The sequence below is a fragment of the Colossoma macropomum genome, unplaced genomic scaffold (assembly GCF_904425465.1).
Source record: "Colossoma macropomum unplaced genomic scaffold, Colossoma_macropomum, whole genome shotgun sequence".
NCBI lineage: Eukaryota > Metazoa > Chordata > Actinopteri > Characiformes > Serrasalmidae > Colossoma > Colossoma macropomum.
Window position 1 is genome coordinate 10,306,419 of NW_023494788.1, and position 14,706 is coordinate 10,321,124.

A 14,706-nucleotide genomic window follows, 5' to 3' on the forward strand; every position below is an offset into this window, starting at 1 on the left:
ACCCCACTGCTGCAGCTCAGGGGGTGGTGGGGGTGGAGAGCGAAAGAGAGAGAGAGAGAGAGAGAGAGAGAGAAAGAGAGAGATGGGAGATGCATTAAGGGGCAAAACGCGAAGCCCTGCCATTTCCAGACATGACTGCATCAGCGAAAAAATTTCCCTCTCACGAGTAGACAGAGATGACGGGAGGTCTGCTTTATGTGGACACACTGATGGGGGAATGGAGGTGGAAGGTGCTTAAAGAGGGGGAGAGATCGATAACGGGATAGAGAATAATTCCTTAATAATACTCAGCGTGTTGGTGCACGCGGGAGAGAGAGAGCAGGGGAGAGAGAGAGAGAGAGAGAGTGGGGGAGGGGGTCCGACGCAATGCAGACTGGCTCTGCTAACACACGTGGCCGCGAGTGCTAACCACACCACAAAAAAGCAAGAGGGTTTGGGTGCAAGCAGTGGTGCAGAGTCTGATTCACTACAGACTGATGTGGGTACTGTAACTGTTCTCAGGAAAGCCTACAGCAACTACATTAAAAAGACATGAAGTGATGATTGTCTAGTGCATAGCTAAGTAGCTAAGCTGAAACACAACAGAAAATACGCCTTGAAAGCATGTTTACTGTGTTGTTTTACCACAGATTTTTTTATAAGACAAACAACACATAAAAGTAGCACCATGGAGAGGGGAATGGTGCTGTATCATTCTCCACTAATCACTGACTTAGTATAGTCGAGCTGACTGTGTGCACACACTGGTGCAGGGTCGGACTTATAGCAACTGAACTAAAAGATGTCGATAATATCCAACTAGTGCACAGTTCTTGCTGATAGCTAAGCTAAAATAAAACATAGTTTCTAAGAACATTATAGCATATAATAGTTGCATATAAATTATAATATCGAGTTTTAAAATACTTTCACATTCTAATTTCTATATCATCATGTTCGACTATTGTTACATAAGACAAACATAAAGCGTAACAGTAGCAGAGTGGACAGTGAAACGTGGCTAGACGAGTAATTGAAGGTTTAACTGGCCCTCCCTTAGCTAACACTAATGCATCTGATCCAGCCAATCAAAGACTTCTGAAGAAGTTAATTAGCTGGAGAAGGTGTGGCAGATTGTGGTGGCTACTAGACTCTGTATTATACAAGATACATGAAATGTTTAAATACACAGTATATATATATACACTGTGTATTTAAACATTTCATGTATCTTGTATAATACATAAAAAAAATTCATAGTTGTCTACAATTTTTGTAAGACCAACAAAAGGCCTAAAACTAGCACCATGGACAGCGAAATGCGGCTGCAGATCATAGGTTTAAAGGAATGGTTGGCTTGGTGGTGATTTTTGTTTTTAAATGTAATGTCTTTCATGTTAGATTTTTCTTTGGAAATGAAATGCTTTTCATTTCATCAAAACCTTTAGACAACAGTGATTAAGGATCATCTCAACTGGTTTCCCAAATACTTGTACATTCTTTCTTGTTATAGGTTTAACAGACTGTGTGGGGAGTTTTAGTTGAATGTATAGGGCTTTCACATTCTCATTTGATAGTTATGATGTACTCATGAGATTAAATGTAAACGTGTACAATGTCTGCATATCCCTGCCTGTTTGAACAAAACCTTGTGTCTCCAAAATGTTAACTTTATAGGAGAAGGAAAAAACATTCTTATTTTGATTGGAAGTTAATGGTACTAGATTTTTATTTTCATATGGTATTTTCAAATTGTGTAAAACAGTACAAATTGACAAAAATGCAGATATGAGGTTTTGTTCCGACAGCAGTGATACATTCAACAAAGCATAATTTACTAATTCAAAGTTTTTCATTACAGTTGCAGATATCAGCTATAGTACAGTGCACACTAATCACAGTTTGGACTTATTTCTAACACTTATGAAAACATTTAGATAGGATGTGTAACCCCAGTGTGTATCCCTGTAATGGCAATATGTGCACCAAACAGATTATCAGCGTGCAGTTTGAACACTCCTAATTCAGATTAGATAAAAGTGTTCAGGTGAGTGTGCCAACATGAAACGTAACAGTGTCAGCATGTGTTTTAAGAAGTAACACCATCTGATGCTGTTTGGTCAGCAGCAGCTGGAGTGAGCTCTTAACTGCTAAATATCATGAATAAGAAATGGCCAGGCTTTTCCAGCCTGCACTTTGCATCTCAATGACTTCCCCTCCATATGGGTTAGTAGACTCACTCAGTCAGCCCCAGTGCATCGCTAGTCGTTTATCAGTACTATTGGCAGTGTCATTGGTCTCACCTGATGTACATTATTAATGGAATCTTTTCACATTTTGGTGAGGGGAATATTAATCATTGTCAGTTGCTTGGATAGATGTTACCATCATACTAGTATACATAGATGAATGTGATTGCATATCAATCAGGTTGAGCCTATTTGAACATGTTAAATTTGAATAACAGATGAATGCATATATCTTATATATCCATGTCATCTGTATATATATATATATATGTGTGTGTGTGTGTGTGTGTGTGTGTGTGTGTGTGTGTGACCCTTCATTTATTTAATTCCCAGTCAAAATGCCAGTTTAAGTGGAAAGTAAACTAAGTAAAATAAATAAAAAAAAACAGGGGTTTCCAAAACTGAAGTCCAAACTTATTAAAAGATACAGAGAAAACGAGACTCCTAACAACAATAAAAGAACAGGTAGACCACCAAAACTGTCACCATCAGATAAACAGCAGTTAAAGCTTTCATCTTTGAGAGACAGGAGAAAAATCACGCTCCACTCTTCAAGCAAAAAAATCAGCAAAATTCCCAAAAAGAATTCAAAAGCAAGAGGTGGACACACTTAATACTTTATATTCCATTTAGTTGTTGAGGCTTCTGTGTCATTTTCCACTAAATGTATGTTTTCTGCTTTTTTCCTGATACTGACAATGCATAACTTAACTTAATGGCTGCTTGACTGTGAATTAAATAAATGAAAGGTGGTCTTTGATGTCTGTGTGTTTGTGTGTGTGTGTGTGTGTGTTTGTGGACAAATTGCTAGAGCTGTTATCTGTTTATTTGTCTTTTCTGCAGTTGCACAGGAGTTTAAAATTACTGAACAGTGGCAAATTCCTTCAAAGTGCTGAAAAGGGGCACCTGGTGCTAATGGGCCCAGGTCAACAGAACAGTGATTAAACAGTTGAAAGGCTGACTATAAAAATGGCAAAATATTTATTTATCAAAAATAAGTGTACACAATACAAACTTCATTCAAACATTAAAAAATACAGCAATATAAGCTTAAGTCGGACAGAGCATGTTAAAAATAGCATATTTTCTCCCATGCTTTGGATTTGGCCAGCAAAGAGAGGAAGTGTGCAGCCTTGGCAATGACACCAGTCCCTTTATCACACCATGGGACACATATTTTTGCAGAGCAAAGTCTTTACAGTATTTTTTGTATCAGAGAAGCTCTGATACTACTGGCTATTTCAGTACATCCTGGAAAAAAAATATTAAATTTATTACACAGGTTTCATGTTTGTTTCACTGCTTCACTGGCATTATAACAGGTACATATACAATATATATTCATTCACAAGTGCAGTGTTTACATAAGTAGCTCTTATCATTCCTGAGTTACCCGAAGAGGAATATTGTTGTTTTCTCTAAATAGTTTAGTCAAGAAAAGCTTAAAATCAATATTCATTGATTGCTGCTGGTGACAATATTATCTTCTTTTAATCTCCATGATCCTGGAAAGGAAAATAACACAGTTTACTACAGCTGTTAATTCATCCATCAGAGATGCAAAATTTAATTTAGTCTAAATTGTGGAATTCTCAGACTGGGAATGGAGTGAGAGGATCTTGGATTAGGGGTGTGGTTTATTTTGGGGTGGAGCTTGGACTGTAGCTGTGGTTTGGACTGCTGAGTGTTCAGTGAAATTCTCTATATTGTTTAACCGCAAGATGGCGCTCGAGCATCACACACGTGCTCAAAGCTTTGCACTGTATGTCTCGAGGTATATTTTGTGACCGTTAAAATCAGAAAGTGGATTCTTTACGAAGTTACTCGCTAACCAATAGATGATTTGTTTAGAATGGCAGATGTACGGTTAACACAGATGAGGCCAAGCATTAAAATAAAGGGCAGATGGACACGTTATAAATCATAGTCTGTCCATTCCTCTGTACTCACAGGTGGACAGCTTTGGAAACAGGGGTTGATAAAAACTGGTAAGTGTGTCCTGAGACTCTGAATAAATATATCTGACGTTTACGAGGAAATACGTACTGCACATGACACATAAACATGAATGACTAGTAAGACGTGTAGAAAAAGTTCTCTATGTCAGTAACGAATAACGTTTTAAATTCCATGTACTTAAGTACAATTTTGATGGATTTGTGTTTTTTCTGAGTGTTTCCAAATGGATATACTTGTTATATATATTATATATACATGTTAGAGTAATTTTTCCTCATTTATATTTTAGATATTTATTTTAACTTTTTTTACTGCATTTACTGCGCATTCTGTTCTGTTGGCTCAGCACCAGTACTGTTATGCTGTTGTTCACATGTCCTACTTTGGAGCTTTAGCATTTTATTTTAGATCAAATAAATGGCAAAAAGATAAGCATTGCTCCAAACATGTGTTCCTATGTCGATGCCACATGCAGCTTTATGTATATTATATATATGCCTGAAACTATCTACTCTTGCGAAGTTGCTTGTTTTGCTAGTCCACTTTTATCTTATTTAACTTGCCTCAGCCTATTAAAGAAAAATACTGTAGATATGGTTCTAGTCCCGCGGACTGCATGTGATTATGAACTTTTAGCCAATCCTAGCGCAGGAGGCGGGGCTTGTCAGGATACGGATGAAGAAAGGTCGCCTAGCAACGGGAGACTATGACGGAGTTGCCGGTACTTCCAGTTGTTTTGCCTTTAATCCATGAAGTTCTACGTTAATGAACGTAAACGCTGCGTACGTTTATTGCAAGTACGTCTATGAGGAATGAATTACTAGCCAGTCCCACTGCAGTAGGAGTTTTGGGAAAACCTTTGACAGGGACAAATCATTCATGTCGTATTAAAAACTTCTCATTTCCTCTGTGTGTTTACAGCACATATTACTGCTCTGCCAGAGCTGTTTTAGGTTTTGACACCTGCGTTCCCGTCGCACCACTTTTACGCACGTGTTGAAGGAAAGCTGTAGGCTTCTGCTTTAACTCCATACTCACATTTGTGCTCATCTGAGTTCGTTCCGTTTTGGAACTCACACATCCGTCAGCTTCCCCGTGTACTCCTCCAGGTTAAAGTTGAAGTACGTGGAGGAAGTGAAATCATCCTCATCCGAACAAACCGACTTAATGAGAGACACTTTACTGCCACCTTTACTGTTCTCGTCTACCAGAGGTGCCGCTGGTTGACCGCAGGTCACGTGCGTGTACTGCGTGTGATCCTCCTCGTCGTTCTCCCTGTGATAGAAGTAGTTGAAGTTGGCTACGATGACCGGCACAGGCAGGGCGATGGTCAGCACACCAGCCACGGCGCACATGGACCCCACGATTTTGCCCCCGATGGTGACAGGGCTCATGTCTCCGTAGCCCACGGTGGTCATGGTCACCACAGCCCACCAGAAGGACGCGGGGATGCTGGTGAAGCCGGACTCGGCTTCGTCAGCCTCGGCGAAGAAGACGGCGCTCGAGAAGAGCACGACGCCCAGCAGGAGGAAGAAGATTAGCAGGCCGAGCTCGCGCATGCTGGCGTGCAGTGTGCGCCCCAGGATCTGCAGGCCCTTGGAGTGGCGCGAGAGCTTGAAGATACGGAAGACGCGCACGAGGCGCACCACACGCAGCACGGCCAAAGGTGTAGCCTGCTGCGCGCTCCCGCCCTGCTCAGCCAGCTCCAGAACGAGCGCCACGAAGTAGGGCACGATGGCCACCACGTCGATGGCGTTCATGATGTCCTTAAAGAAGGCGGACTTGCTCGGGCAGGCGAAGAAGCGCGCGAGCAGCTCGAAGGAAAACCACGCGATGCACAGCGTTTCGAGCGCGAAGAACGGGTCCGTGTACCACGCGGGATCCTGGTCGCTGTCCTGGGTGGCGTTGGTCGCGAGGTGCTCGTCGCTGAACACGTCCTTTTCCGTGCGGAACTCTGGGAGCGTCTCCAGGCAGAAGATGGCGATGGAGATGAGAATGACCATGACCGAGACCACTGCGATCGCGCGCGCTGCGCTCGAGCTGTCCGGGTACTCGAAGAGTAGCCAGAGCTGCCTCTTGAAGTCGTTCGCGGGCATCGGCCGCTCCTCATCCCGCGTGAGCCCTTCGTCCTCGATGAAACCTTCCACCACGCTCTCCTCGATCTCGTAGAACTTGATCTCCTCGAGAAAAATCTCCACCGGCACGTTCACGGGTCTGCGCAGCCGTCCGCCCGACTGGTAGTAGTACAGGATCGCGTCGAAGCACGTGCGGTTCCGGTCGAAGAAGTATTCGCCCCGACTCGCGTCGAAGAAGCGCGTGCGTTTGCGCGCGTCGCCCAGCAGCGTGCCGGGGTAGCGCGCGAGCGTCTTGCGCTGTGTCTCAAAGCGCAGACCGGACACGTTGATGGATACGCGCTCGCTGCCCTCTGACTCTGGGCAGGAGGAGGGCGCAATTGCCACGCTCACGGTCTCGGTGTCCCTCTGCCTCTCCTCCGCCGCCGGGAGCTCGCGAGGAACCGCGGTCATGTTGCCCACCGCTCGGGGCTGCTGCCGCCGGTCGTTCCTCCAGGGCTTCCCCCCGCTCCACCAGTTCCCGGGGTCGCTTAGATCCAGTGTGGCGACCTGTGGGGCGTAGTTTAACCGTGATGAAGCGTGTGAGCGGTGGTCTCCACGTACAGGACGGACCTGTGGAGGGTTCAGAAGCAGTGAAAAGTTGCCGGACTGTCAGGACTGGCTCATCCACACACCGCGGGGACCGAACTGAGGGGGCACCCGCAGCTCTTTAAGCAGCAGAGCCCACCCTGGACTTGATTGGCACACTGACGCCTTTTCTGTCCGACCGGAGTTATTTTTTCCCCACCCGTATTCTGGCAAGCCTCGCCTTCCGCGCGACTGTTGGCTAGACGTCCACACTCATATTTTTCCTTTCTATGCACAATACAAACATAACATTTAAAGCCCTACATCAGTATGTGTACATACTCAAAACTAGCCTGCATTCCAAACTGCGTAATCATATTTAACCAAAAATGGGGAATTTTGGGGGATTTCCTTTGTCAAAACACACAAATTTGTAATGTTTGTCAATGCTGTTCATTTAATGTGAGTGTGATCGATAAGGTGTAATGTTTTGTGGTTTTAGGGATAAATAACTGATTGATAGGCTAAGCAGAAAGTTCAAAGGCCTTAGCTGTTTGATTGTAGCTCCAAGCTAACATCCTAGCCTATAGCAAGAAGGCCTTCCTGATTTAAATACATTACAACTGGCAGAGTGATATTTCAGGACCAGGACTGAGAATCACTGCTCGAAGGGATTTTCGAACAACTTTTCCCTCGTCCAAAAAAGTTTTGGTATTGAAAATGCATGTGAAAGCAGAAAACAGTGATTTGTAAATCCACTTTGACCTGCATTTAAATGAAAACAGTACAAAAACAAACAAACAAACAAAAAAACGTATCAGCTGTATTGTTCTTGTAACCATTAACTGATCTTCAGATTGATGCCTGCAAGATGTTTCAAAAAAGTTGGGACAATTGGGGCAATTTAAGACTGTTGTGATATGTTCTAAACATAACAGGTGATGTAACCATGCTTGGGTACAAAAGGAATATTCCAGGAAAGGCTGAGTCCTTTAAAAGCAAGGACAGGTTGATGCTTGACAATAATTCAACATTTTAAGAGAAGCATTCATATGCAATCAATTGCACGGTTCATAATATGATCAGATTTCCATAATCCGGAGAAAACTTGTGTAAAGGACAAGGCCAAAAACCATGTCCGTGGTCTGGAATGTCCGTGACCTTCGATTCCCCAGACAGCATTAATACTACACTGTAAAGAAATAAAGGTACTGTGCAGGTACATTTATCATTTATCAAAGTACAAACAATGTAAATGTCCCCTCAAAGGTACGACAGTGGTTTTAAAAATAGAACAATCAAATAAAAATAAAAAGTCTGGAGTTGAGACGGGGTGTGTGGAGTCAGTGCAACTTAGAAGATATAATTTCAGTGGATTATGGTACAATTATGTTCCCTGACTAAGGGTACTGAGATGTACCCTTGAGGGTGCCACCCCAGTGACAGTTTAGTACTTTTATTTCTGAGAGTCTATGGCAGATTGTACTAATAACATTTGTAGTTATTCAGGCAGTTTTTTGTTTTTGGATTATCCTCAACATCTGGAGTGCTAAATCGAACAAATATTCAGAGATAGTCATGAGCCGTGTGTTTGTGTTCGGTTTTGCTCAAACACTAGGGCCTCATAAAACTGGGCAGTGGAAACTTCAGGCTTGAGTGACACCTGAGCACCCTCTGAAGACAACATCTTAAGGAAGCCAAAATAACACTCCCATTCCCAGCAGTTACAGGGTCCAGTTTTACAGCTACGAACACGAGGAAGAAATGTGACCGAGCCGCAGGGGCCGACAGGTTATAAAAGAAGACGTTGTTGCCTGTAAGCAAGGCTTGGTAGTAATTCATTCAGGTTACCACCACCTCACATTCCCTGTCACCCTGCGAGCTCTTAGGGGCATGAATGAAGTTCCAGTTGAGAGAGACCTTTCATGTGCACAGAGAAAACATTTGTTGACCTGAAGTTTTGACATGTGAAGTAAGTTAGACGTCATTCAGGAACGGAAAAGCCAAAAGAAGACATGTACGCTGTTGTAATTGGTGAGCTTTTCTTAGTCTGTCTACAGAACTGGATTTTACTGTCCCTTGTTGACTCGACAGATAGGTGCAAATCTCCAAAAGCCCTGTGAAAACCCACAGTAGATGCTGTAGATACTCTAGATACAGGCTGCAGGTGCCAGGATTAGGTGACAGTGTAAGGATGCATGTAATTCCTGCTGATAATTTGTGAGTCTGCTCTGGGTCACTGATGGACTGTCTAGGTCAGGTTGAGGGGTCAGACCATCAGCAGCTCCACAAACAAGTAGCAGCAATTAGATGTGTGGCATTTTGTGCCCGTAGACTACAGTAGATAAAACAAGATAATGAATTTTAAATGGATCACTGCAGTGTGTTGAGTTCATGACATAAACCACAGAGGCTTCCTCTCAAAAATATGCAAAAGTTTTACAGTGTTTTCGGTGCTTGCAGCTTTTATCCAGCGTAGTCGGGATGTGTACAAAGAGTTTAAGGGTTATGTTTTAGTGCTTGCTGTTATCATGGATCTGACATCATATGAGCTCAAAGTATTTGGTAGCACCTGTTTTTGTTGGGTCAAATGATACTTCTTTCCATATAATGCAAGCAAATATAGATTATTTATTTATTCATCTGTGAAATATCTCTACTTCAGTTCATTAGATGATCGTTTCAGAACATTATGAGGTTCTGGTACATGACTTTTTATTCAGATGCATTTTTCCTTTCCTCAAATTCCAGAACTAGGTTATTTGCTCTCAAAAAGATATCCTTCAGCTACCTTAGAGAAAGTTAAATTTGCTAGGTGCGGTACTGTGGACAAGTCCGAGACCACCCTTCATTTATTTAATTTACAGTCAAAATGGCCATTATGTTATTCATTTTCAGCATCAGGAAAAAGCAGAAAACATGTTTAACAGGAAATGACACATAAACCTGACACATCTGAATGTAATATACTCAGATTTTGGTCTCAGATTTTGCACAGTACTGTATATTGGCACAATGTTACTGAAGTTAAATACATTAAATACGTAGGTGAAATACGTTGCTCAAGGGCATAATAACTATGGCAGTATAATATCAACTGGGATGAAACCAAGATCTTTCCGTTTGTAGTCAAGTTCTCAGGCCTGTCACCACCAGTGGGGCAACTTCTTATGTAATGTCATGGCCAAGACCTCTTAGATCTTTGGTTGCCTTGTAATTTATTCTGATTCTTACTGTTTATTACATTTCCCAAAATGTAGAGATGGAAGAATGAAAACAAGCAAAGTGAAATTAACTAGGCTTTTTAAAGCAGTTAGCAGAACGGAACAGCAAATAGCGGACTGGTGCTGAGCCAAGAGGAAGCGTTTTCTTGCCAGAGTGGAAAGGCCAGGGATTCCCAGGAGAGTAAATCACTGACAGTGGGCAATATCCCATCTTAAAGGACTGCAGCAACTTCAGCGATGTGAATGAAGGACACTCCTGTAGAAACAGGATACTGCTGCACCCTTCACACACTTAACAGTAGCGAGGAACTCCCACAATGTGCTAATACCAGCTCCCTGGAGAGGATGAACTCACATGGAGTGTGGAGTGTGCCAGTTCACATGCTTTGCTTGAGGTTCAGCATGGCTTCGCGAGCGTGACTTCAAATGTAGTGACCTGCTGACACTGCAAGATGCCTCAGGATGACACTATGCATTGCATACCTGATGATCTTTGGTGGTTTCTTTACATTTACACTTTGTACAGTACTGCCGTCTTTCTGTGTCTAAATGTAGCTTGAATGAGCTTTCCTCACTTATTCTCCATTTACTTCATGAGCAGAGAAGCACAGGCTTGTGTCACCCTCACCTTCTGTGTGGGGAAAGTTTATGTTTGGGTAGGGGCAGTGGGGGTTGTGTTCATCATGTAGTTGGAAATTTCTGTGTTTTGTAAAAGAGAGAGCCAGTAAATTATCGTGTGCTTACAGGCACATACCTGTCTGCATGTGTGTTAATTAAATTGTGAATGATATTCAGCAGGTGTACTGTTCTTGCTTTTGGCAGCCCCCGTTGAAAGCTTCCGGAGAATTCTGTCCCTTCGTCAGCCGTGCTGCTGCAGAATCAGTGAGGGGCGACTTGGCCAGACGGTCACACACTGAGTGATGAAAGCTCAAGTTGGGTGGGATCAGTTGATGGGTGGTACGATGTTGAGAGAAATAGCTTTCCTTTCAAATTACTAGGCGCTAAGCCATCATTAGCTCACTTCTGCAGGACACGGCTAAGATACTAACTTGCAGCCCATGTATCTCTGTGAACGTAGTATGTGCTCAGGTCAGATGACTAAATTAGACTTCGTTTTGTCCAAGAGTAAACCTCGGCACACCTGCTGGTGGGACTCAGCAGGCTCAGCGCATGAGATTTTGCCCTAAGGGGCCACAAACTTCTTTACTCAAAGGTGCTGCAGATCAAGGCTTCCTCCTGAGAAAGCTGATATGGTGTTAAAGCATCATGCCAGTTACTGGGGTTTGATTGCCACCAGTTTTAGCATGCTGTCATCTGAGTTGATGGCCATGTTTTTGCCGATAGGTAACCAAGGCATGAAGCAAGAGAGCGAAACCTAAGCTTGGAGATCCGGAAGGCAGGGCTCCTCTGAATATCTTCCACATTCTCCGCTCGGCCTTTGCTTCTTTCCGGATTATGATTACACTCCTTGATTAGGCCTTGCCTTTTTTTAGTAGATGGAGCAATACGCCACCAGTGGTGCCACATCTACAGGGAGACTTCAGAGAACGTCCTGTTCAACATGTGCATGCTGGTTGGGAATAACGCACACCATCAAATGCCACCCGCATTCATTTTTATGGCGGTTGTTAGAAGTGTCTTCTCTCTTATTACCAAGCTAAAACATGGAGATACTTGGGTGAGGAGAGCCATTTCAAAATGAGTTTTCTCAGCAATGCTTAGGATCCCAATGACACAGGTACTCCCCATAGGTAAATATCTCAAAACACAATTTTTGGACAATTAGGTCTGTACTTTTTTATGGCACTATACATGCACAATAGTTGCCCAACTAGGTCACTAATGTGTCATTTTTCCTGAACAGTACTTGACCTTAGACTGCTTTCTTTGGTATTAAGGATCAAGTTAACGAACTGGCCCAGTATCTCACAGCTGCTGTCTGTCTAAAGTCAGTAGCCTTCCAAACACGAAATAGTGATTATTCTTATGCTGAGGCATGGCAATGCTTCCTGTTTATGGCTTTTTTATTAGAACTAAAATGCAGCCAAACATAATTACACACTAATCATTTTAATGTTGAAGTCTTGTAAGAATAGCTTCATGCAGTAACTTACTATTGATCTCTTCTGATCTTGTCTTGTCCTTGTCTCAGTCTTTTTTTCACAGCTATCAGGCTTTTGTAGTAATTTTCTTGGAGTAAGTGCCCTCATGGTTGCTACTGTATAATGGCCAGGGAAGGTCTTTGCCTTCCTAAGGACAGCGCAACCTCTCATGTTCTTGGAAAAGCATGGTGAAGTAAAGCTGGCACGTGCTGATACAGTGCATCTTTGCAGTGGGCCAACAAAACATTTCAGCCAAAAACCCAAAGTGCCATTTTTGGCCAAAAGGGACTTATTTTTTTTTCAAAAAAGCAAAATATTAAATAGAACTAAAACTGTTAAAATATAAGACCTAACAAATAATTTGACAATGACAATGAAAACAAGAAATAGTGATAAAAAATGTTGAATGTTGTTTCCTTCACTCTCCCATGCTGGTCAGTACAAATGCATTCAGACTGTTTGAGCAGCAGCAGTAACCGTGTTGAACTACTTTGCGGTTTCTAAATACGTCTCAACTACAGGGTTGATGCTACTTGAACACACAACATACCACTCAATTTGCAGAATACAGCAAAACAACAGAAGCAGAAAGGAAAATCCCTGTGAGAAAAAAAAATCACAAATGACAGTGCAAATGTGCAAAGCTTAACTTTAATATAATCAGAGCTGTTCTCTGATGAAGAGGACACAATTTCATAACACATACTGTTGTTTACATGCTGAAATAATTTGTTTTAACTTTTTTATTGTCAGCTTAGTTTTGTTCTATTGAAAGCAGATAATCACTGAACTACAAACCCAGTTCCAAAACAAATCCCAATTCCAAAATCCAAATGAAAACAGAAAGCAGCGATTTGTAAATTCACTTTCACCTTTGTTTAAATAAAAACAGTATAGAGACAAAATATTTAATGTTTTACCTTTCAAACTTCATTCTTTGTAAATATATGCTCATTCTGAAACTGTGGTCTGCAACACTTTTCAAAGAACTTTAATGTAATGTAAACATAAATGTATCATTTATGGATCATTTTTGCATTGGTTTAACTTGTAGTGGTCTTAAGTAAAAAGAACTTGCCTCTGCTAATCCCATTAGAATGGCAGGAGAGGCCACAGGTGACACCACTGGTTTGCACTCAGTTAAATCTAGTTCAACTAATTTAATTTAGATTGTTCTTGAAAAAAAGCAAGAAACAAACACACAAACCATGCTGCTTTAAGACCACGAGAGCACAAAGTTCCCTGAACACAAAAAGAAACCAGAATTAGGTGACAACAACAGTGTATTTTTGTAATCCTTGGAATAGAAGTAGCAATTTTCTGCTCCTACTCCTTGCATGAAACTGGCCAGTAAAGTCTGCAGTGTTTTGCCATATATAACCCTGCCTGCAGTGTACATTAACAAACAGTACTGATGCAATGGAACATGATAAACTTTTGCACAGCATGTACATCAAGTTAAATAATGTTCAGAGTCAGCTCCCTTGTGTTCTTGTGGCTGTAGCTAATGTGTAAATCTGTGAGCAAAACTACACAGATGTTGTAGGCTCTGAAGACACCAGAGCCCAGCTGTAACTGTATCTGAGCTTCAGAACACCCCTCTGGACTGCTGGGAACCACAGCCTCTATAAATACGCCATCCACAGTCGCCGAGCGGTTATAGATAGGGCAGTGAGGGTCAACACTCAGTCTCAGCGGTCACTCAGTTTACTCTCTCCCTGCTTCAGTGCATACAGCTAAAACATATAAATTAGGAAACAGGCAAAAAAGAATGGAAGAGTATCCCTTTTGTACAACGTCTGGTAATAATTTATATAATTAATTATATCATAGTTTACTAACTTTTGGATTTCTGTGACAGTTAAAAATATTAATCACTGTGCACCAAAGCTTTGAGGACAACATGCTTTTCCAAATGTTTTAAGATCAATCAGAGGATGTTTGAAAAATAAGAGAATGACATATTAAAGACTAACAAGGTTAATTTCTGAGGGAAACAATATCATGTGTAAATATTTGTGTGATAACTAAGTAGTTAAAAAAATAAATAAATAAAAAATAAGTACTAATTGACTGATTGACATTTTATCTCTTTGTTGTGATGTCAGCCCTCCTGAGCACACAAACCTTTCAGCTGTTTAAATCAGCTTTGGGCCCAAAAGAGTTTCAGATATTTTTCAAAGAGTTTCAAATATTTTTAACCATTTGAATTAGGGAAAAATCACCAAACTGACAACTAGTTGACTAGGAGCAGTAGTTCTGGTCCTCTCAGTTGAGAATGTTGTATATTCATTCCAAAATGCTCTATATCCATTTATAACAGTTTTGAATATAACAAGTTAAAAAATATATTTAATGGTAAACAAATTTTTATTTCTCTGACAAAGATCGTATAAATCATTAATATAGCATTAATATTTCTTGTATGTGTAAAGCCCACTCACAACAATATACATAATTAAAAAAAAAGAACATTCTTGAAAGTGGTCTGTAATGCTTTTTGCAATTAAACATTTCATGTAATTTATTTTTGTTTTGCATAAATTCTGGTGAA

General features: G+C 41.5%; 1 protein-coding gene across 1 annotated transcript; it reads right to left on the reverse strand.

Annotated features, from left to right (window-relative positions):
- Positions 1-3,206: 3,206 nt before the first annotated feature.
- On the reverse strand, positions 3,207-8,668 carry LOC118806524 (shaker-related potassium channel tsha2-like). The gene is made up of 3 exons (XM_036567952.1): positions 8,555-8,668; positions 5,226-6,871; positions 3,207-3,733 (listed from the first exon to the last, which is right to left on the reverse strand). The coding sequence occupies exons 1-2, from the start codon at positions 8,666-8,668 to the stop codon at positions 5,261-5,263; spliced, it is 1,725 nt and encodes a 574-aa protein (XP_036423845.1). The 3' UTR covers positions 3,207-3,733; positions 5,226-5,260.
- Between the last annotated feature and the right edge of the window lie 6,038 nt (positions 8,669-14,706).

Bases quoted from the DNA above. Each gene is read 5' to 3' on its own strand.
- LOC118806524 (XM_036567952.1), bottom strand. From the start codon at position 8,668: ATGAATTACTACCAAGCCTTGCTTACAGGCAACAACGTCTTCTTTTAT. The intron at 6,872-8,554 runs GTAACTGCTGGG...AACCCTCCACAG, and splicing joins TAGCTGTAAAACTGGACCCT to GTCCGTCCTGTACGTGGAGA.